Here is a 19,544-nt window from a genome sequence, read left to right as displayed (position 1 = left end):
TGTTATCAAAGGGAGAGCTGAAGTAAAAAATAAAATGGTGGCATGATATTCTGACTCATTCCCTTGGCTGCAAACTACTGGAACCGATTGAAAGGTTAAGATTTTGAATTTGCCAACGTGGGACACGGGCGCCCTCTTGTGGCTGAGTTGAGGAACAATAACTGAGCAGAGAGAAAATATGGCTGAAATGGCAAATGTAAGCATAAATATTTATGCATATCTATCAGAGTGCATCAGTGCACCTGTCTCGTTTGATAAGGAAAAGGTTGTGAGTCACGCTGAAGTCCTTTCGGTTGTCATAATAGAAACAGGAGCAGACAGAGCTGCATGCAAACTAGCAGCAGCCCAGACGCTGTTGTAAAGGCTTTGTCATCACTATCAAAGAGCTCCACTTGCCATCTGAATTTCTGAAAGAGTGCAGTTTGAGTGTGCATGAATAAAATGCAAGTGAAATAGGACACCATGAATGACAGTCCAGCTATAAAAATGGAAGCATCAGCCCTGTATGAGCCTGAGCCAGTATCAGGGTCGTCAGAGGCTGCATTTAAAACCTTCAACATTTAACACGACCATGAAATTAACTCCATATTGATACGACATACTGATAATCTCATCAGCTCTATTCCTTTTCACAATCATAAAATCGCAGTTTTCACAAGTTTCATAAAGACTGAAGTCCAAATTCCACAAACTATGACTTGTTAATTCAATTTTCAGGTTTTTTCCTCCATTTTATTTATCTATTGTTCACTTCTATTGCTTTGTATGCTTGTTTTAGTATTTCACAATGACCTAAATGCCATTTAAAGCCCTCTCCACATGCACAGAGATATAACTCTGTCAGAGAAATTTCATTTTGGGTCAAAAACATCAGAAGCCTTTAAAGCTATGACTTTTGTGCAATTTTTAAAGCGCAATCTGTTCTCATTGATCCATAGCTACAGCCCTGGCCCGACTATCTCCAACGATTCTGTTTAACAGATAACGACGGGCGAGTTAAAAGGAATAGTTCACTCAAAAATGACATTTTAGGTGTTATCTTCCCACCCTCATGCTGATAGAAAGTCTGGTGACGTTTGTAACATTTCTGGAGCTTGACAGCAAAACAGCTTTGCAGAACTATCCTCAACAATAGAAGTAGATGGGGACTTGTTTTAAAATGCAATAAAATAACTGACCACAGCAGCTTTTAATTAAGAAGCTTTTAATTGTTTTCTTTTTTAATGGAATGGTTTATCTGAGAGAAAGTACATCGTTAGTGGCATTTCATGGTAAGCACGGACATGACATTGACAGACAGTGGAGCCCTAAAAGAGCACAAGAGGCTCAAAGGGGGTTCTTGGGTCACTTCAGAGGCTGCAGGCCTGTAACTTCTTGTCAGCCAGCTTCAGTGACACCCAGGTGTTGAGCATGGAGGCCCTCAGTTTGCACCACACCAGGTGATCGGTCAGCCCGAAGATCTGCGCGGCAAACTGAGCAGCGGCCTCAGGGGAGAGGATTGTGGAGCAGCCAAGACCTGCAGGGGAGGAAAACAAAGGAAGGTTCAATTACTGATGAATTAACTCACACGTGATTAACATTTAAAAAGATATAAAAATCAGGAAGTGCAGCGCTTACCGCTCGGCATACGGAGGGATGACCAGACATCTTGTGCACCCCAGTCCGGAGTGAGAGGTGGGCAGTTGATGACGGGGTACGCAGTGTTTCCAGACATCACCGGGCCGAGGCCGTTACTTCTGCCGGCTACCGCCACAAACACAGTGGGTACGCCATCACCTGAGGAGAAGCATATACATATCGTGACATGACAGATAACAAAATCCTCACTCAAAAAATGCAACTTGTGTTAAAAATGAATACGCACCTTCATATTCTGCTTTGATGCGGAGTGTCTCATCCGGACCTTTGTGTGCCGAGGTGACTCTCAGGATGCAGGGAATCCCGTAAGAGGTACAGGCTTTCTTAATTTTTTCACAGTGAGCCATGTCTGAGGTGGAGCCCATCAAAACCACCACCCTGCCGCTGGCCTGGTGCTCCAACAGCAGCTAGAGACACAATAAGGCACTCAGTAGGGTGTTTCAGAATACATTTTTCAATGGAGGCCCTGGGTCGTAAGGGGTTAAAGGCAAGCGAAAGCATGATAAAGAACAGATTGAGAAAATTGTTTTCAGTGTACCTTGACTCTTTCGGAGACCCACTCAAAGTTCCTCTTCACCATCTGCATCGCCTCAGGGGTGACTTCTTTCAGGTCTCGGTACACCTAGAAAAAAGGGGAGAGAAAGTTATGTCAGCTTTGATCTTAATTCTTAAAAAGAGCTTCAAAATGAAAATGGCAGAACTGAAGACAAGTCCCGACCTGCTTATCTTTCTGCTGGCTTCGATCTCCAGCCGGCCACAGCCTCCAGGAATCGTTGTCGATCACATCGGCGAGCACGATCTCCTGAGTCTTCACATTGACGCCAAACTCAATCTAGAAGCGGGGAAGACAAACGGTGTTCAGTAGTCACACTAGCGTTTCAGCTTCACCAGCAGAGGGCAGCGCCTCACTGTCTGCATACCTTCATGTCCACCAGCGTGCAGTTCTGAGTGGCCCAGGCCTTCTCCAGAATCTCAAAGATGGCCACAGTGCTGCGGTTCATGATGTCCACCTCGCACTGACCGATGCCGAGCCCGGCCAGGGTGAACTTGGCCATCAGCAGCTGCTCCTCTGACCACTGGGGGTCGTTGTTGGCATCGTCCTACATCAGAAAGCAACCGATTACATAAAGGTGGATGAGATGTGACATTTTGGCCACTTAGTTAAGTGACAGAGCTTTTAAAAGGGAAAAAAAACAAAACATAGGAAGTTGAGGTGAGGCGTCAAGACGTACTTTAAAGAACATCTCCATCTTGAGGGGGGTGAAGCGGTAGCCTTCCTTCACTCCTGGATTCCTCTTGAGGAACGAGCCAGTCGCCACTCGCCGACAAACCCACTCAATGGGAATCATCTCACAATGGGTTGCGATGAACGCTGTGTCCGAGTGCTGCTTCACAAAGGCAGTCTTAATGCCTAGAAGAAAGGAGAGATAGTAAAAATCAGCCCCCTTTAAAAGCTCATGAGCCCAAACAACTTGATTGTGTCGAGAGCTGTGAACGAAGTAGAGCAACATCTGAAATTCATTAAGATAATTTCATTTATTCTTCATCCTACACACCAGAAACTAAATGAGTTTTATCCTCCAGAAAATAAAGTCTTAAGTGAGGGGGATGTGCTTGGTCACGTTTTGGTTAATTACGAGCGTCTAAGATTCGAGTCACAAGACGGCCATTACCACAGCTCGGCTGACACGCACCACACTCATGAGTGGCATGTGGGTTACATCTACCCAATTAATTTTAAATTAAAGCAAGATGGAGAGCAATTTTAGAATCCGGGCTTTTATGGGCCGAACGCCAAACATGCACCCACCGTGCTCCCACACATGCCAACATTGTTGCATGAATCACTACAGTTGGCTGTTTATTGCAAGACTAATGTACAATTACATGTATGTACACAATATGACCATTTGAAAATTGTTGTTGATACTTTGGAAAACACTGATTAGATGTTTTTTCACCATTTCCTGACATTTCATAGACCAAACAACTACTCAACAGATTAAGCAACAATTAAAATAATCATTATATGCAGCCCAAAGCCAGTGAATATTTAAAAAATATAAATGCACACATTTTTAGATCCAGCTCAAAAGTGTGAGTATTTGCTGGTTATTTTAAACTGTATTTAACTAAATACCATTGGATTTGAATTTTTTGTTCTTCTTACTATTGATGAATAATGTAAATAACCCAACCTATTGCTGAGGGCAGAGGCTGCTACAATAAAAGATGTTTTAAGATTAAAAAAAAAAAAGCAAAGAAAAAAAGCTGAAACTTGTTGGTCTGTTTCCAAACACCTAACAGAAAAAAGGTAAATGGGCCAAAGTTTGACTCTGACTCAGTCATCGACAGTCACCTCATTGACCTCTTACCTCACTAACTAACGGAGAGCCCACAAGAACATCCAGGTCAGTGGGATTAATTTACACTACTCAAAATTAGTTAGGGATATGGGCGCATATGTGCACGTGCATGGATATGCAATAAAAGCCATATGAAATGTGTCAAAATAAAAATGTAGGTATCACAAATTGAATAATCAAGTGAAACACTAAAATATCTCAAACTGATTTTGAGTACTGTTGTATTATGTGTGTAAAAGAAATCCTGAGATTCTTCAGTAATTAAACTTCTCTGGCTTCAATCTGCTCACAAAAAGCACTGAATGTTTCGCAACCTGTGTGAAAGTGGCCTCAGGGTGAGTGTGCCACAGCACCAGGCAGACAGTGTCTTCTGAATGGATCATAACTTTACTGAGTCCTCACCAGATTCCTGCAGGAGCTTGAACACGCAGCTCGTCGTTTTATTGGCGATGGCAGCCTTTCCCTCCATCTGGTCCTTCCTCACCGCATTCCCAGCGGTGATTTGGTCTTTGGACTGCACCAGAACCAGTCCGGGCTGGTCCACGAGCTCGAAAATCTGCTTCGTCTTCCCTTCATTCAGCTTCTGGCCGATCTTCAGCTCTGAAAAACACACAAACAGACAGAGGGAAAGTTCATCATTACACGCTGCGCACTTTAATTTAAGCTCTTAATATGTGTTTTTTACGTGTGTGTGCTGTACCTGGTGTGGAGGCCATGGTGCTGCTCAACAACCTGCAGTCCTGCAACACAAAACACAAAATACAAAATGGACCGAGCTGCCAGTCAACTTTGGATAAGTTTCGGAGGCGTGCGGGCAGCAGAAGAGGGAAGTGGAGCTTCTCTTACGTGCCCTGACAACCAATCACGTCCCCTCTACTCTCTCAGACAACCAATCACAGCAGCGCATTCCTCACCACGTGAGGGGGAAGATGCTCCACCACCTAACAAACACCACACAACTTTTTTTTTTTTTTGGAGTTTATCCATCAAACTACCCCCATTTTCTCTGACAAGGACATTGATTTTCTTAAAACCTCATCAAGAAGAAACAGACGGCCGCCTGACCGAGTCGATTCAACCGATTGATTAGTTGTTGTCGCGAAAAAACAAAAACAAAAAAAAAAACACCACGTGTGTTTCGTCAGTTGAATGTGTTTGATTAGCTTAACGTCTGTGATGACAGTGATGGCGGCCTGTGTCTTCTCTTAACTTCTGTGCGCATTGATTTTACAACAATGTCAGCTGAAGTTATTTGGTTTTAACGAGCCACGTTGTGCCGGACGCTCAGCCTCCAACCCGCACGTGTTCGCCCACTGAAGGCGCGTTCAGGTACGCACGCGCTGATTGCTCTGGCAACCGGGCACGAGACTACTTGTCCCTCGGGGTGAGCGCGGAGGGAGCACCGGCACCGACCGACCGACCGACCGGCCAGCGACTGATGGAGTTCGAGGAGTCCGGTATCGGGGAGGAATGCGGGGTTTTCGGGTGCGTGGCTGCGGGAGAGTGGCCCACACAGCTGGAGGTGGCCCAGATATTAACCCTGGGGCTGGTGGCGATACAGCACAGGTAAGTACCGGGGAGGGTGTGTGTACACTAGTAACGTGAGTACTTCTTAATTTGAATAACGGTTAAAGATAAGATGTCAGTTAAGACGCCATTTTTATAGTTAACTATTGTTAACACAGATGAGTTTTTAGGACCAAAAACCTACTTTTTGGTGCTGAAGTATGTTAGTTTAGCTCCTGAGTCAAGTCGAAGAGAAAAACATTAGCAAGTCGCCGTCGGGCAAAACTGAAAAAAAAAAAACAAGTAAAATGGTCGCATTTGTGAAGAAAACAACGCTTAATGTCACAAGTTACTCGTTTGCGTGAGTCGAACAGAATGCGTGTTGTTAAACGCGTGACTCGAGGCAGCACAGTACTTCTGTGATTTAAAGCTACGAAGATGTTGGCTACACTCATAAAGACAAATCAGTGATGCTTTAGAGTCCCCCCCAAATAAGTATGATGAAAGTAACCCTAATCAATATTGAGTTCATTATGGATCAATCTGCTGATTATTTGGTGAATTAATTATATTATTTATACAAAAAAAATGGGGGAAAAGGCCTTTTTAAACTTCCCACAGCCCATAAAGCTATACTCAGATTACTCTTTAAAGGTGCACTATGTAGTTTAATCAGAGGAGAAAGATCTTTATAGATTTTTTTGTGCCTAAATAAACAAACTGCATTTTCATGATAAACTGAATAAACAAACTGACCTTTAAAGGACAGCACTGTCTGATACTGTTTTACTGTGTTTATCTTTGGCGGACCCTGCCACCTTTCTAGCTTGAAACAGTGTTCTGGGGACCTTATCTGGTTAGTCAGATATGGGTTAATTATAAATAATTCTGCGTTAGTGTTGGAATTTTTCTATTTTACAATGTTAATAAATGACTGAGTTAGATTTTTTTTCTCCAAAAGTACATAGTGTCCCTTTTTAAATTGATAAATAGTCAAAAACCCAAAGATATCTAGTTTATTATCACGTGTGATGGGGAAAAAACCCCCTAAAATTCTCACATATTTGGCATTCTTGCTTTAAAAAATGACTACAATAATTAGTTATCAAAATAACTTGATTTGATTAACTCGATTAATCAGCTAGTGCTAAAAGCTGACATGCAGACTCTCCTAAAATAGCAGCATCATGTCTTTTCCAGTCTCTATCAGCCTATTCAAGACTGATATCTTCAGTTTACCTTGCTTGCATAACATACTATCAAGTGGGATTAGTAGATATTACCTCTCTTTCTGGGGATTGATCAGAGGCCATTGATCGGACTGAATTGATCTTTATTATCGGGATGTGATCCTGCTCTTCTTTAAACCAGGCCTTGTCAGCAAAGTCAGAATCGGTGCCCTTTCTTTTTACGGGTGTCTGGAGTGTGGGGTCTGAAAAAGGGAACAAATGCAGGTTTAAATTCAGATGAGTATTCTTACATTATTGGATTTGCAAAAAAGTGCTAATACTATATAATATTTTTGGACAAGCAACGTTTTTTTTTTCTTGGTCTGATGGTTATCATGAGATGTACCTTTTGTCAGCAGTTACAGCAGTACACTTATCCATAATTTAATTGAATTATCAGGCTCCATCATGGGACTGACTCAGTCAATTCATGTGACATACAAAGTGATTACAGGAGGAGGCAAATTTCAGACCTTGATCCACAGCTTTCCTCTTCATCCCTCTGTTTCCTGAATAGGTGTTCTGTTTTTCAGGCCTCGTTTCAGAAGAGCCTGCAGACAAAGTAAAACGGCCAAACCATTAGTGATTTCAAGCGAAAATGCTTTTCGATATTCACTGGAAACTGTTGTTAGGATATCTTTAGCTATCAAACTTACTTCTGTTGACAAAGCTAGCTATTGATTGTTGATCTGTGGATGGTGGCCAACTTTCTAATAATGAGGATAAACTATGAATTGTGTTAGCCTAACTGCTAAAAGTGTATTAATACATACATGTTGATATTGTAAGCGTTTTTATTCAAGTGGCCTGTTAATAAAATGGTCTGAGTAATATAAGTGCCCCCCTGATGAGCAGTAACAAAGTGTGTACTGTCTAGGCCTTTTATTGTGAAAGGTACAAAAACAGAGTCTGACTATGTATGTGCTGCAGTTGTGAGTGAAATTTTTTTTTTTGTCATCTTTGTTCAGACTACAGACCCTCATGTTATGTGTAGACTGTCTAGACTATGTATGTGCTGCAGTTGTGAGTGAAATTTTTTTTTTTGTCATCTTTGTTCAGACTACAGACCCTCATGTTATTGTTTTGTTATCCTCACAGTATGGTACAACTTAAAAACCTCTTGTGTGACCAAAATAAGCCTACAAACCCTGCACGAACCAGTTGAACCAGTTCAACTTCCTTTTCATACATACTGCAGTTGCAGCTGGATATACTTTGGGAAAAAAACTAAAGAAAATATATTGTTAGGATCAAACCATGGTCCCTATAAAAACTGTTCACAACCAGGTCTGTAAAATAATGTTTCTTGGTTATTTTGGGTGAACCGAACCTTTGAATATTTCTGTTAATGGTTGACGTTTGGGAGATCATAACTTGGATTTAAGTTAAGGAACGTAACATTTAAATTACGTCCATGTGACTTGATGACAGAACTTGAGGATGTAAAGTCAAAACAAAGAGTTTTTTGCTGCTATGCATTTCTGCCTCTGTTGGTTTCATTAATTGATTTTGGTATTGATTGTAGAAAGAGGAAAACATGTGCTCTCTGTACATGAATGAATAATGATAATGGCTCACTCAATCTGTGATGTTGATCCAAGCGAAGCTCCTTGGCAGTGTTCAGCCTCAGGTCTTCATTGTTTGGCGTAACATCGAGACTTATAGATGACACAGAACCAGAACTGGAAGATCTTTCCTCCATCGCTCCCACCAATGAGGCCACTGTGTTCATCTTTGTCAAATACACATCTACATGGTCACTGTCCTCACAGTCATCCAACATCGAAAGTCTGCCTGAATCTGCCTGGTTTTCTGCAGCTCCCGTGTCATGTGGCGAGCCATTGGTTGTGCGATTCATTATGGCGTCCACCTCATCGTAGAACCTCATAACACGTCTCCGGTCAGCTTCATCAGTCTTTCCTCTTTGGAGGGAGCGGTAAAGGTACTTGAGGTTTTTGTACTTGGTGTGGCACTGCTTCCAGTCACGTTCAATGCCCTGCTGCATTAATCTATTGGAGATCTGGACGAAGATGTCTCTCTTTCTAGTCGAGCTCTCCAGCTGCCTGCACACGCGCTCGTCCGACCAGACTTGGATCAGCGCTCGCACCTCCAGGTCGCTCCAGTTTCGACCTGTGTCCGATACGGTGACCACGTGGAACTGGTCAGAGCTGGATGGGTCTGTGAGTGTTAGATGGGCATCTGGAGTGAATACAGATCGATCAAGGAGAGAAAAGATTACATATACTGTCGTGTTGTCACAGTATTGGAATTACTGACTTTGATTTAATTACATAAAAAAATACTCGAAACCATGTTTGAGAAAATTGATTCAACACTGAGGGCTAGATAATTAAGATAATGTACTCAGAATTGATATTTTATATTTTTGAAAACACTTCGATACTGTAAACGACACTGGTTGTGAATGTGATATACCTGATCCTCTCCATTTTGCTTCCATGTCTCCGTCCATATCGTAATCATCACTGTTGTCGTCTGAAAATAAAAAACACTAGATGAAAAATTGATTGTTCTGTTAGCTTTAAATGCAAAACTAGTGTTTTCACCTCAAGCTGAATACATACCATCATCAATTTCAATCACAACTTCACTTTCTGAGGCTGTTGTTTGTGACGCTGTTTGTAGCCTCCCTGCTCCCACCTCTCCCTCATACAACTTCTTCTTCATCTCCGTGGCCCCGTTTTCCAGCCCGCGGTCCAGCAGTATGGCTTCCACCTCATCGAAGAACTTCATGTACTTCCCAGGACCTCCTGCGCTGCTGCCTCCAGCAGCGTGAGCGTTTTTCGCCGTCTTGTAGTCGTACTTCAAGTTCTTGTATTTTGTTCGACATTGTTTCCAGTTGCGTACCACCCCAAAGTTTCTCTGCATCTGGTGGGCCATCTCCTGGAAGATGGATTTGTTGCGCAGCGTGCACTTCAAGCTCTCTCGAATGTGCCGGTCGGCCCAGACGCACAGCAGCGCTCGCACCTCGTCGTCCGTCCAGTGGCGGCCCCCTTCTTCCACACTGGGAGTGAAAGGAAGAGCCCGATGGATTCGATTCACCATACCTGCACACACATGCACACACTGTTATCTTTTGGCTCAAGTTTGATTAAAAAAATAAAAAATAAGATGGCGCTTGTATCGAAATGCTTTAATCTAATCTGACTTTAAAATGTTTAAAGCAGGCAAAATCTTTCTACTAAAACTAGTTTAACATGCTTGTTTATCTTCTGGTCTCTCTGGATTAAATCCTAAAATGTGTTGAGCGTTGTTGTGATCGTCAGCGTTGCAGTTGGTGTTGAACCTATGTTTACCTTCCTGTATTGGGATAGTGACTGAGGAAGGGTAGACTGCTCTTTGTTTACCTTCCACCTCTTCCTCCCAGCCCTCCTCTGGCCTTCCATCCATTCCTGCGCTGTAGTTTGCTGCTGCTGCGTCAGGCTTCCTGCTCTGAAGTCCCAGGCTTCTGCACTTGGCCTGACACTCCCACCAGCTGCGCACAACACTGAGCCTCCTCAGACGCTCTGAGATCAACTCAAATGTGGCTCTACTCTCAGCTACGTGCTGAGCTCCCACCTCGTCCCACACTGACACGAGAGCCAGCACCTCTGCGTCCCCCCACTGCTTCTCCACCGAGCCTTTGTCCTCCACCACCTCCCTATCACCTCCTCTTTGTCTCTCTGCTCCTCTCTCCATGTTTGAGCTGACCTGGAAACGCTTTCTTTTCCCCAATCCGTCTGTCTCTGCTGCCCGGTTCCCTAGGCAACCAGGCGGTTAAGCCTGAAAGCAACGCCTCCATGCAGAAAAGCAGCCTCACCACTGGCTTAAGCTGTGTGCTGAGGAGGCGGGACCAACTGTAATCTGAGAAGCAGCTTGGTAAATAGGCTGAAACTGCAGCAAGGCGACTCTCCCTATATGGCAGCTCCTCAGCCGAGAAGCAGACGATTGTGTTATTTTTTTTCCTTTCCCCTTCCTCTTGCTCTCCATTCCTGCTTCACTGTGCTCGATTTAAACCAGTTTGTTTTGCCTCAAGGCGCATGCGAGGCTGTTAGAAGTGAACAAGTTAATCCACGTTGAGTCTTGCAGAAAGAGACTGAGAGGTGGCTCATTATAAAACTCACCTCTCCCTGATGTATTTACTGATGTGTTGGACTTCACATGTGGTTGTTTGTGTCTACTCAGGGGTCAGGAAAGTGCCGGGATTGTCACATGTAATGGAGCCAGTCCACCTACATACACAACCCACAAGGTAACATTGTACACAGAGGCATAATTTAAACTCACACTCTTCAAATAAAGGAAACGGTTAAGCTGCTTTTTTTTAAAGGGGCATCATAAATACAATCTTTTCATCCTTACAGACACACACAGTTTGACAAATTACGCTTTATTACACTCAGATTGTGTCCTAGTTTCCCCCCTCTACCACACAATAGCTGCATATTACTGCATATTTCCTGTGTTGTTATTTGTGCACTGTGTCACTGAAAACATCTCTCACTCAATCCGCTTGCCTTTTTTTTTTTTTCAGGGGATGGGATTAGTGAGCACTGCTTTCCCACCCGAGGCTCTTCAGAAGCTGCGCTATGGTAACCTCGGTATTTGTCACACACGCTATTCAACCACTGGGATCTCTGAGCTGCAAAACTGCCAGCCCTTTGTGGTGGATACACTGCATGGCAAGATTGCAGTGGCACACAATGGAGAGCTGGTTAATGCTCATGCACTGCGGAAAAAGGTGAGGATGGTCTCAGTCAACCTGGTGCATATCAATGGCCCGTAGTGGGTGATTAACACAAATGGATAAAACTAAATGACATGTTTAATCATGCAGTTTTATGCCTGTGTCTGTAATAACAGGAACTAAAACTTCTGTTTATGCATTATGCTGAGTCAGTTATGTAAATGTGGTGTGCAGGTAATGCGTCATGGCGTCGGCCTCTCCACCAGCTCTGACAGTGAGCTCATCACACAACTGCTGGCACTGACTCCACCCATGGAGGAGCTGGATGCACCAGACTGGGTCGCCAGGTCAGTGCAACGACTTGATGCTGCATAAATATTACGTTTTCTCCACTAGAACTCCAGCGATTAATTGACAGATCAGTTAGTTGTCTTGCCAACTTTTTTGTTAATCAATAAATTGGTTTGACTAATTTTCAAAGGAATAAAAAAGTCCTTTGGGATGTAGACGAAAAACATCAACTTGGCCTTTGGGAAACACTGACATTTTTCAACATTTCTGACATGTTGACAAAACAAATAATCAATTAATCAAGAAAATAAACAGATTCATCTACAATGAAAAGTCGTTAGTTGCAGATCTTTTCTCCACACTGCTCAAATAGTGTTTTTTTGTTTTGTTTTCTATTGTAGGATTAAAAACCTGATGATGGAGACTCCCACGTCGTACTCACTGTTGGTGATGTTCAAAGATGTTATCTACGCCGTGCGCGACCCTTACGGAAACCGGCCGCTCTGCATTGGACGGATTGTTCCCATCTCTAAACTGCACAGTTCAGGTATTGTCAACATGTTTGTCCTTGAACAAACCTAATTTCTACTACTGATAAGATGGAGGCCTCATGAGTGGTTAATCAGTGCTCAGGCCGGACTATTTTATGTCTCAAGCCGGGGTTTGATTTCGTCAGAGGTCAGATGTGTAAGCTGGTTGATAATTAATGTCATTGTTTGACCTTTTGCTCAGGTGATGGAGAGGAGGACACAGAGGGGTGGGTTGTGTCATCAGAGTCCTGCAGCTTCCAGTCCATCGGTGCCAGGTCAGTTCTTACCACCATTGTAATATCTTCTGCATTAAAATGGAAGGAAGTGTTGTGGGTGATGAGCATTTTCATGTCCTTCCTGCTTCTCAGGTATTACAGAGAGGTGTTACCAGGAGAGATAGTCCAGATATCCAGGCATGGAGTCAAGACTCTGAGTGTTGTCCCTCGTCCTGAGGGGGACCTCCCTGCCTTCTGCATCTTTGAATATGTTTACTTTGCCAGACCAGACTCGATTTTTGAAGGTTTGAATATCGATTATGGATCAACCTTTGTAAAACTGTTCTTAAATGTTTGGCTTTTTTTATTGAATAATTGACTTTGTGTAGGTGACCGTATTGCATGTTCAGTATTGTGTCCCATTGTGCTGCAGGGCAGATGGTCTATACCGTCAGGCAGCGCTGTGGTCGGCAGTTAGCCATCGAGGCGCCAACAGGCGCAGACGTGGTCAGCACCGTGCCAGAGTCTGCAACTCCTGCTGCGTTGGGCTACGCTCAGCAGGTCAGTCTACCAGCTGTCTGCTCCAACTCTGTGATGAAACGCTGTAATACACTCACCTCCTGATGGGTCTCTGTCCTCACTGGCTCTCCTCTTCTTGTTCTCTCACAGTCCGGGCTGCCTTATATCGAAGTTCTGTGTAAGAACCGCTATGTTGGGAGAACGTTCATTCAACCGAATACTCGCTTGAGGCAGCTGGGAGTTGCCAAGAAGTTTGGAGCTTTGACAGACAACTTTGCTGGAAAACGAGTGGTGCTAATTGATGACTCCATCGTCAGAGGCAACACCATCTCCCCCATTATAAAACTGCTGAAGGAAGCTGGTGCGACTGAGGTTTGTTGACTATGGATGTTACACACTCTTGTATGTGATGTTTTAGTAGGGCTCCCTAACCTGGCCGCCAGAATACCTAAAAAGTGTTGCAAGATAATTTTGAGGAGAGACAATCAAAAAGACATGAAGGTAGAAAGAAAACACGCTACACAAAATTACACTTTGATATTTCTAATAATCTTGTTTTTGTCTTGTGATTGAATGAATATTTTTACCTCCTGAGGTCTCATAAATATTTAAAAATTAAACCAGCGTTTCCTGCAGCGTTTTATAATAGAGGCAGCCCAGTTTGCCTGCAGTAAAAAGCATCTGCACTGATGTCAGCAGTCATTACAGTTTAATGAAATATAAGGCCTATTAAGCATCAGTGAAAATGAGCACACTAAATTGTACAATAAAGGCAACGTATTTAATGAGTGAGATGATCGTTTAAACTGTGTGATTCAGTCCAGCAGGCGATTGATTGATTGATCACATAGGTTCACTTTGTAGTAATAAATCAGAGCAGCACATTGCAAACTCAGGGGGACATGGAAATGCCTTCGAAGGCCCAGTCCACACATACACATATATTTCTTTAAACACATGCAAACACACATTTATGTTTGAACGACAGAAACAGACATTTTTGGAAACGATGACACAGACACACATTTATTATTGCCTAATATGAACTCTGGAGTATTTTATTTTGTACATTGACAGAATGGATGTAATGTCTATATTTAGAGCGATACACACTGAAAGTACAATGATGGAAAAGAGATACAAAACTGGCTGACATTTAAAAAAAAAAAATGAAAATAACATTATCCGGAAGGATTCTGTGAAGTGCAGTCATGTTTCCATGCCTCATCGTTACAGCAACATTATGTAGAAATTTCCATTTTATTTTTCTGAAACGGGGTTAAGAAGATTATATCTGTCACTTTTGTAAACATGACATAATACTGACAGTATTTTCTCCTCCACAGGTCCACATCAGGGTGGCCTCTCCTCCGATCAGGTTCCCCTGCTACATGGGCATCAATATTCCAACCAAGGAGGAGCTCATCGCCAACAGGCCCGAGTTTCAGGACATTGCTGGATACATTGGTAAGGACTAATGTGGTAGTACCTCTCAATGATCAGTTTCTCATCCCCTCCCTTATCTTACTTCCTTATTGTGGCTTTATAGAGAGCACTAACACATGACCTGTCCTGCAGGTGCCGACAGTGTTAAGTATCTGTCTGTGGAGGGCCTGGTATCAGCTGTCCAGGAGGGAGTCGCCTCCATCCAGAACGACAAGGTGATCAGCTCCAGTAACAAGTCCAGCAAGAGAGTGGGCCACTGCACTGCCTGCCTGACTGGGAAATATCCAGTGGAGCTGGAGTGGTAACTGGTGCTCCAACGCCAAGACCACTCATAGTTACAGGAGCAGCACTGTGGATTCACTGCAAGCTCCGAAAAAGCTGATACATGTGAATGAAATGTTCTCTGTAAACAATGTGGTCAGACATCTCTATACTGTTATCATGGACACGAGATGTATTTAATATGCAACCACTACTTTATACTTTCTCTTTAGATGGTCTTTATCATGTTTAGATCCACTTGAGTTGAAAATGTTGCTCTTGATGACCTCCAGTGGTTGCTGTCTCACCTAGCTGCAGTGATTTAGCAGTCTAGTGTATGTTTACTACGTCCTGATTACAGGCGCATGTCTGACCACACAACACGGATGCTCTTTATGTTTTTGAAGATTGTAAATGTATTTTCATAAAAAGCTTAAAACATAGTTTCACATTCCAATTCTGAACTACAGTCAGAAAAGCGCACAAGGCTCGTGACCAAAACATGAAATTGTCTTTATTTTCCTTAACAAGCATACTTTTCTACCTTTAACTTTACCTCTTTTGAGTGTGGCTGTTGAATATTTTGGGTTTTCTTAACTTTGAGCATTACATGAATACTTTTGAAAAAAGTTAAATAAACAGAAACTGCATTAAGATTTTTTTTTTTTCCCAGAAAGTTCATTTTCACATCACACAATACACACAATTTAAATTTTAATAATGAACAGGTATTAAAAATAAACATTAAATTGTTAACTTAGTGACATTTAGTTATTGAACATCCAAGAGTGCAATCCATAGTCCCACAGACGTCAAAGATGGCATCAAAAGTACTCATAAAAAATAACATACAAAGAGGAACACAAGCAATGACCGTTTAGATCTTTAAAGGGAAAGTTCACCCATAAATGAAAATTGAGTCATTTACTCATCCCCATCCCGAGGCCATGAAAGTCAGGTGAAGTTTATTGGTCCTCAGAACATTTCTGCTTCACAGCAAAGCAGCGTTCTCTTAAACAACTACATGGGGAAAAAAACACCCCCCCCCCCCTTGAAGTGGGTGCAAGAGCTCTCTTGCTCCCAAAATTTGGATTTTGCCTGACAAGCTGTAATAAATCAATTCATGTTTTTGTTTTACATTTTAAAACAAGTCTCCATCTACTTCAGTTGATTAGAAGAATGCTGTTTCGCTTTGAAGCTCCAGAAATGTTTTGTATGAGTAGATAATGACTGATTTTTCATTTTTGGGAGTTCCTTTATAGTTGTAGTTTAAAACAATTCCCCGAGTTCATACTGCTCACGCCAGCTGGGAGAAACAAATGCTTCCACCATCACCTTTTGGTTATCATGTGTAATTTACAACATTTGTCAGAAACCTCACGCTGCTACACACTGATATTTACTACATGACAGTAGTTGCCCACAGTGATACTTCTTTGAGGACCTCTATGGACAGGCCGTTGTTCTCCCTGTTCACCAACATTTTCTACACAAGTTTGGGAGGAAAAAGAGGGTTATTACAAGAACACAGGTAATGCTGGAGGACCAATACTGTACATAAGAATTTATTATAAATTACCTTGGGGAGTGGCTGTAGGTCATGTTGCTCTCAAGTGAACCTGCTGTTGAATGAATAATAATGATTAAAAAGGAACCTGATAAAGTATTCAGCATTTTAAAAAATAGGACATAATTTATAGAAGCAGCTCACCCAGTCTGGAACAGTCAGCTGCAGTTAAGTCGCGGCCCCGACTCATCCAGGTCTCCTGATGTGCATCTGCTGAGCGCTGCTGGCTGCTGTATCTTTGAAACACGCTGTGTTTACTCGGGCTGTGGGAGAAGCAATCATGAGACAGTTCATTGTCAGATGAAGAGAGACGGCACCTCAGCATCTGATGGCGTTTGGACCCTGGCGAGGAGTACTCGTCCCTGGGGCGTTTGGACTGGGGATGGCAGTCCCAGCTCATCACCCTGTGGCGTTTCCTCAGGAGAGAGCGGTGCGGCGACAAGGCGAGGGCAGCCAGAGCTGAGGAAGAGTGGCCTCTACTGGCCTCGGAGCTCCTAGCGCAGTAACGACACGGAGCCCCGTTAAAGGGAGATGATTTGTTCTGGCAGACAAACTTATGGTAGAGTTTTACAAAGTCCTCGTCAATTTTCTTCGGGGAGGAGGAGACTTGGGTCGATTGTAGGATGGAGGAGTCGAAGGAAAGGTGTCGACGGAGCCTGTGGCGTTCTCCTGCTGCTGTGGCTGACTGAGGTGATGGCAGCTGTGACTGGAAGGAATGATGGGAGTCTTGAGCGTTAAACATCCTTAGTTGCACAGTTGGCTTGTGTGGGGAGGAGAGGGATGTAGACAGGGATCTGCGCCTTGAGGGCACTCTGGAAACGCTTTCCACGGACTGTGCTCTGGGGCTTCTAGAAAGGGCATGAGGTGATCTGATGAGGCCGGCTATCACTCTTGCTTTTAAGGGACTCTGCCTGACTGGGGAACTATAGATGTCTGGTCTCTCTTGTGATGCGTACATGGAGCAAACATCAATCTGCGGTGAGGGTGCAGCAAGAGAAAGCCTTTTCGACCTGAGAGACAGGTCCAAGGATGCTTTTGCTGTGGGATAGAAAGGTCGTGAAGGGTAAGTGGACGGCTGTTCTGACACATCAAATGTCTCATTCAGCGAGAGATCTTTTGGTTTATAGGTCTCAGAGGAATCAGAGAAGTCCATGACGAGGACAGGCTGGTGCTGTGAGTCTCTCACCCTCCTGGGAGACTGATGATGTGCCTGCCAATCCTGAGCATTGGTCATTATCTTCAAGGGAGACCAAGCGGTAGCATCAGTCTCCAGGTACTGGATTTTCACAGGGCTGTTCAAAGTCTCCTTGAGCAGCGTCTTGCTCGATTTATTTGGATTGCCTTGTCTCTGCGGTACAATGAAGGTGTTGTTGAGATGGCTTCTGTTCGGCTTCTGGCGCCATCTGCGGTATCTCTTCAGCACCGACTCAGCGGCATCAGAGACATGCTGTCGATGCCAGGCCTTCCCTATTCGACTGATCATGCTGGGGTAGAGGTCCACCAGAGAGCTGCCGTGACTTCTCAGAGACATTTCGAGCTCTTCATCGAGGTCCTCGGGCAGGAGCTCCGTTTCAGAGAGGCTTCTCTGACTCTCATCCAACGAGCTCACGGTCAGCTGAGTCATGTGACTTGAAGCCATCCCTGTAGGATGCAAAAAGTAGAAAAAGTTATACAACAGGTGCTTTTCCTTCCATTTTGCGGTTTAGAAGTTTGCCTATTGCTTTCATGGTCTTACCAGGATCCTCCAAAGAAAACCGGGTAGAGGAAACACTAGAAACACAACTCTCATCTGCTTCAACATCTTCAAGCGTGAAGTCCAACTGTTGAAAATAAACCTTGATTAACTTAACATATACTACAATGTCAGGACAGATATGTTGAAATAAATACAGCACTTTACCTGAGAGTCTCTTGTAATGTCCTGGGCTGTGGTGGAAGAAATATCCAAGTATTCAGATTAATATATACACAACTTTTAAACATTTCTGTAAGTCTCTACTCTGGTTTTAAGTTCTGGATACTTACATCTCAACGACTCATCTGTCAGGCTCTGAGGAGGGGAGAAGTGATCAATTAGAATAGCTGTACATAAATGTAATGTCTGGATTCAGATACTGCAGTGTATTGTTATGGCGACACAAACCTGTGATTCCAGCCTCTTCATCGCCGTTCTTGACTGCTGCATGTAGCCTGCAAGGGCTTTGTCAAACAAAAAGTCGGGAGAAAAGACACACAATGAGACCACGTGACAACTACTGAACTGCAGAGACAAACACATCACTGACTCAGAAATTATTAAAGGTGCACTATGTAGTTTTTGGGAAGACGTTTTATTCAGAGGAGAAAGATCTCCACTGACTTTTTTTTTATGCTTAAACAAACTAAATAAACTCGCTCTTTGTTTTCATGACTGAATAAACAAACTGACCTTAAAGGACAACACAATTTCATGATGTTTATATGTGGCGGATCCTGCCACCTTTCTAGCTTCAGACAGTGTTCTGGGACCTTATTTTCATCTGAGAACAGCTTGTTTATTCAGTTATGGAAAAAATAAATATTTGCGAGTTTGTATCATTACCTCATTAATATTGTAAATATTACAATTCTGACTTTTAATTTCTTCTCCAAAACTACATAGTGACCAATGTAATCTGTCAAATTTCTTAAAGCTCAAGCTGATGTTCAACCAAAACAAAAACAGTTACCTTTGCTTTACAATTGAAACAATTTACCAGTTATTAAAAGACATAACATAATCAACTGTTTTAATTCCAAATGGCCTGTTTATTTTATATCTGTACACTCATGTGTCATTTGTTAGCAAACCTTAATGTCATGTTACAGCGAGAGTTTCTTGCATTATCTAAGTGGCAGAAACAGCGTTAAGATCGCTTTGTAGTCACTCACTTCGGTAATTTGTGTTGTTGATGTCCACCTCTATCCCCCCGTCTTGGTACTGAGGCTTTGAGTACTGTTGAAGGCAAGTGCAGAAGTACGTTAATTAAACTCACTTCATCACATATTTACAGTTTATCTTATCGTAAGCTAACGTTAGCTCCTTCGCTTCATGCTAACAGTGCCGATAGTTTCATTAACACACCTTTTCTGCGATTCGGTCCAGTGACATTTTGAAGTTAAGGCTATTGCATTGCAGTTGTTTCTGTAAAAACACGTCCATATTTCACACAAAACGCGTTTTTCTTGTTGTTGATAGATGATGTGAGTAGCACGCTAACGCTAACGGGCCCAAAACAAACGGCGCTTAAAGTTCAAAATTCTTTCGTCA

The 19,544-nt window shown here is 42.9% G+C and overlaps 3 protein-coding genes across 6 annotated transcripts; 1 reads left to right on the top strand and 2 right to left on the bottom strand.

The window, feature by feature from the left end:
• Nucleotides 1–1,187: 1,187 nt before the first annotated feature.
• On the bottom strand, nucleotides 1,188–10,453 carry paics (phosphoribosylaminoimidazole carboxylase, phosphoribosylaminoimidazole succinocarboxamide synthetase). Of its 4 annotated transcripts, none has more exons than XM_084354567.1 (15): nucleotides 10,057–10,453; nucleotides 9,325–9,807; nucleotides 9,176–9,235; nucleotides 8,318–8,938; nucleotides 7,213–7,290; nucleotides 6,794–6,942; nucleotides 4,705–4,744; nucleotides 4,407–4,604; nucleotides 2,871–3,049; nucleotides 2,559–2,738; nucleotides 2,357–2,470; nucleotides 2,177–2,260; nucleotides 1,865–2,045; nucleotides 1,618–1,776; nucleotides 1,188–1,516 (listed from the first exon to the last, which is right to left on the bottom strand). In XM_084354567.1, the coding sequence occupies exons 1-15, from the start codon at nucleotides 10,436–10,438 to the stop codon at nucleotides 1,350–1,352; spliced, it is 3,075 nt and encodes a 1,024-aa protein (XP_084210693.1). In that variant the 5' UTR covers nucleotides 10,439–10,453; the 3' UTR covers nucleotides 1,188–1,349. The 4 variants fall into 4 exon arrangements, with proteins under 4 accessions (XP_084210693.1, XP_084210694.1, XP_084210695.1 ...); XM_084354568.1 differs by having other exon boundaries at nucleotides 10,108–10,453; XM_084354569.1 differs by lacking the exons at nucleotides 6,794–6,942; nucleotides 7,213–7,290; nucleotides 8,318–8,938; ... (1 more) ...; nucleotides 9,325–9,807; nucleotides 10,057–10,453 and adding an exon at nucleotides 5,039–5,124.
• ppat (phosphoribosyl pyrophosphate amidotransferase) lies at nucleotides 5,442–15,344 on the top strand. Its single transcript, XM_084354572.1, has 11 exons — nucleotides 5,442–5,570; nucleotides 10,925–10,991; nucleotides 11,274–11,480; nucleotides 11,661–11,773; nucleotides 12,119–12,264; nucleotides 12,450–12,522; nucleotides 12,616–12,767; nucleotides 12,896–13,023; nucleotides 13,132–13,353; nucleotides 14,328–14,448; nucleotides 14,560–15,344. The coding sequence occupies exons 1-11, from the start codon at nucleotides 5,443–5,445 to the stop codon at nucleotides 14,730–14,732; spliced, it is 1,530 nt and encodes a 509-aa protein (XP_084210698.1). The 5' UTR covers nucleotide 5,442; the 3' UTR covers nucleotides 14,733–15,344.
• On the bottom strand, nucleotides 15,178–19,527 carry LOC311258357 (uncharacterized protein). The gene is made up of 9 exons (XM_084354571.1): nucleotides 19,359–19,527; nucleotides 19,166–19,229; nucleotides 18,399–18,454; nucleotides 18,281–18,305; nucleotides 18,156–18,181; nucleotides 17,991–18,075; nucleotides 16,400–17,896; nucleotides 16,268–16,310; nucleotides 15,178–16,174 (listed from the first exon to the last, which is right to left on the bottom strand). The coding sequence occupies exons 1-9, from the start codon at nucleotides 19,434–19,436 to the stop codon at nucleotides 16,162–16,164; spliced, it is 1,887 nt and encodes a 628-aa protein (XP_084210697.1). The 5' UTR covers nucleotides 19,437–19,527; the 3' UTR covers nucleotides 15,178–16,161.
• Between the last annotated feature and the right edge of the window lie 17 nt (nucleotides 19,528–19,544).

Source organism: Pagrus pagrus, assembly GCF_965226575.1.
Source record: "Pagrus pagrus genome assembly, chromosome: 6".
NCBI classification, from domain to species: domain Eukaryota; kingdom Metazoa; phylum Chordata; class Actinopteri; order Spariformes; family Sparidae; genus Pagrus; species Pagrus pagrus.
The sequence above is the reverse complement of the archived record's forward strand: the minus strand, read 5'-3'. Positions and strand labels throughout refer to the sequence as shown.

Coding starts and splice junctions, on each gene's coding strand:
- paics (XM_084354567.1), bottom strand. CDS start 10,438: ATGGAGAGAGGAGCAGAGAGACAAAGAGGAGGTGATAGGGAGGTGGTG. Junction 9,236..9,324: donor TGTGATTGAAATTGATGATG/GTATGTATTCAG, acceptor TTTTATTTTCAG/ACGACAACAGTGATGATTAC. Junction 2,261..2,356: donor GCCAGCAGAAAGATAAGCAG/GTCGGGACTTGT, acceptor CCTTTTTTCTAG/GTGTACCGAGACCTGAAAGA.
- ppat (XM_084354572.1), top strand. CDS start 5,443: ATGGAGTTCGAGGAGTCCGGTATCGGGGAGGAATGCGGGGTTTTCGGG. Junction 10,992..11,273: donor CTACATACACAACCCACAAG/GTAACATTGTAC, acceptor TTTTTTTTTCAG/GGGATGGGATTAGTGAGCAC. Junction 12,523..12,615: donor TTCCAGTCCATCGGTGCCAG/GTCAGTTCTTAC, acceptor CCTGCTTCTCAG/GTATTACAGAGAGGTGTTAC.
- LOC311258357 (XM_084354571.1), bottom strand. CDS start 19,436: ATGGACGTGTTTTTACAGAAACAACTGCAATGCAATAGCCTTAACTTC. Junction 18,455..19,165: donor CAACAACACAAATTACCGAA/GTGAGTGACTAC, acceptor TGTTTGACAAAG/CCCTTGCAGGCTACATGCAG. Junction 18,076..18,155: donor ACATTACAAGAGACTCTCAG/GTAAAGTGCTGT, acceptor TATTTTCAACAG/TTGGACTTCACGCTTGAAGA.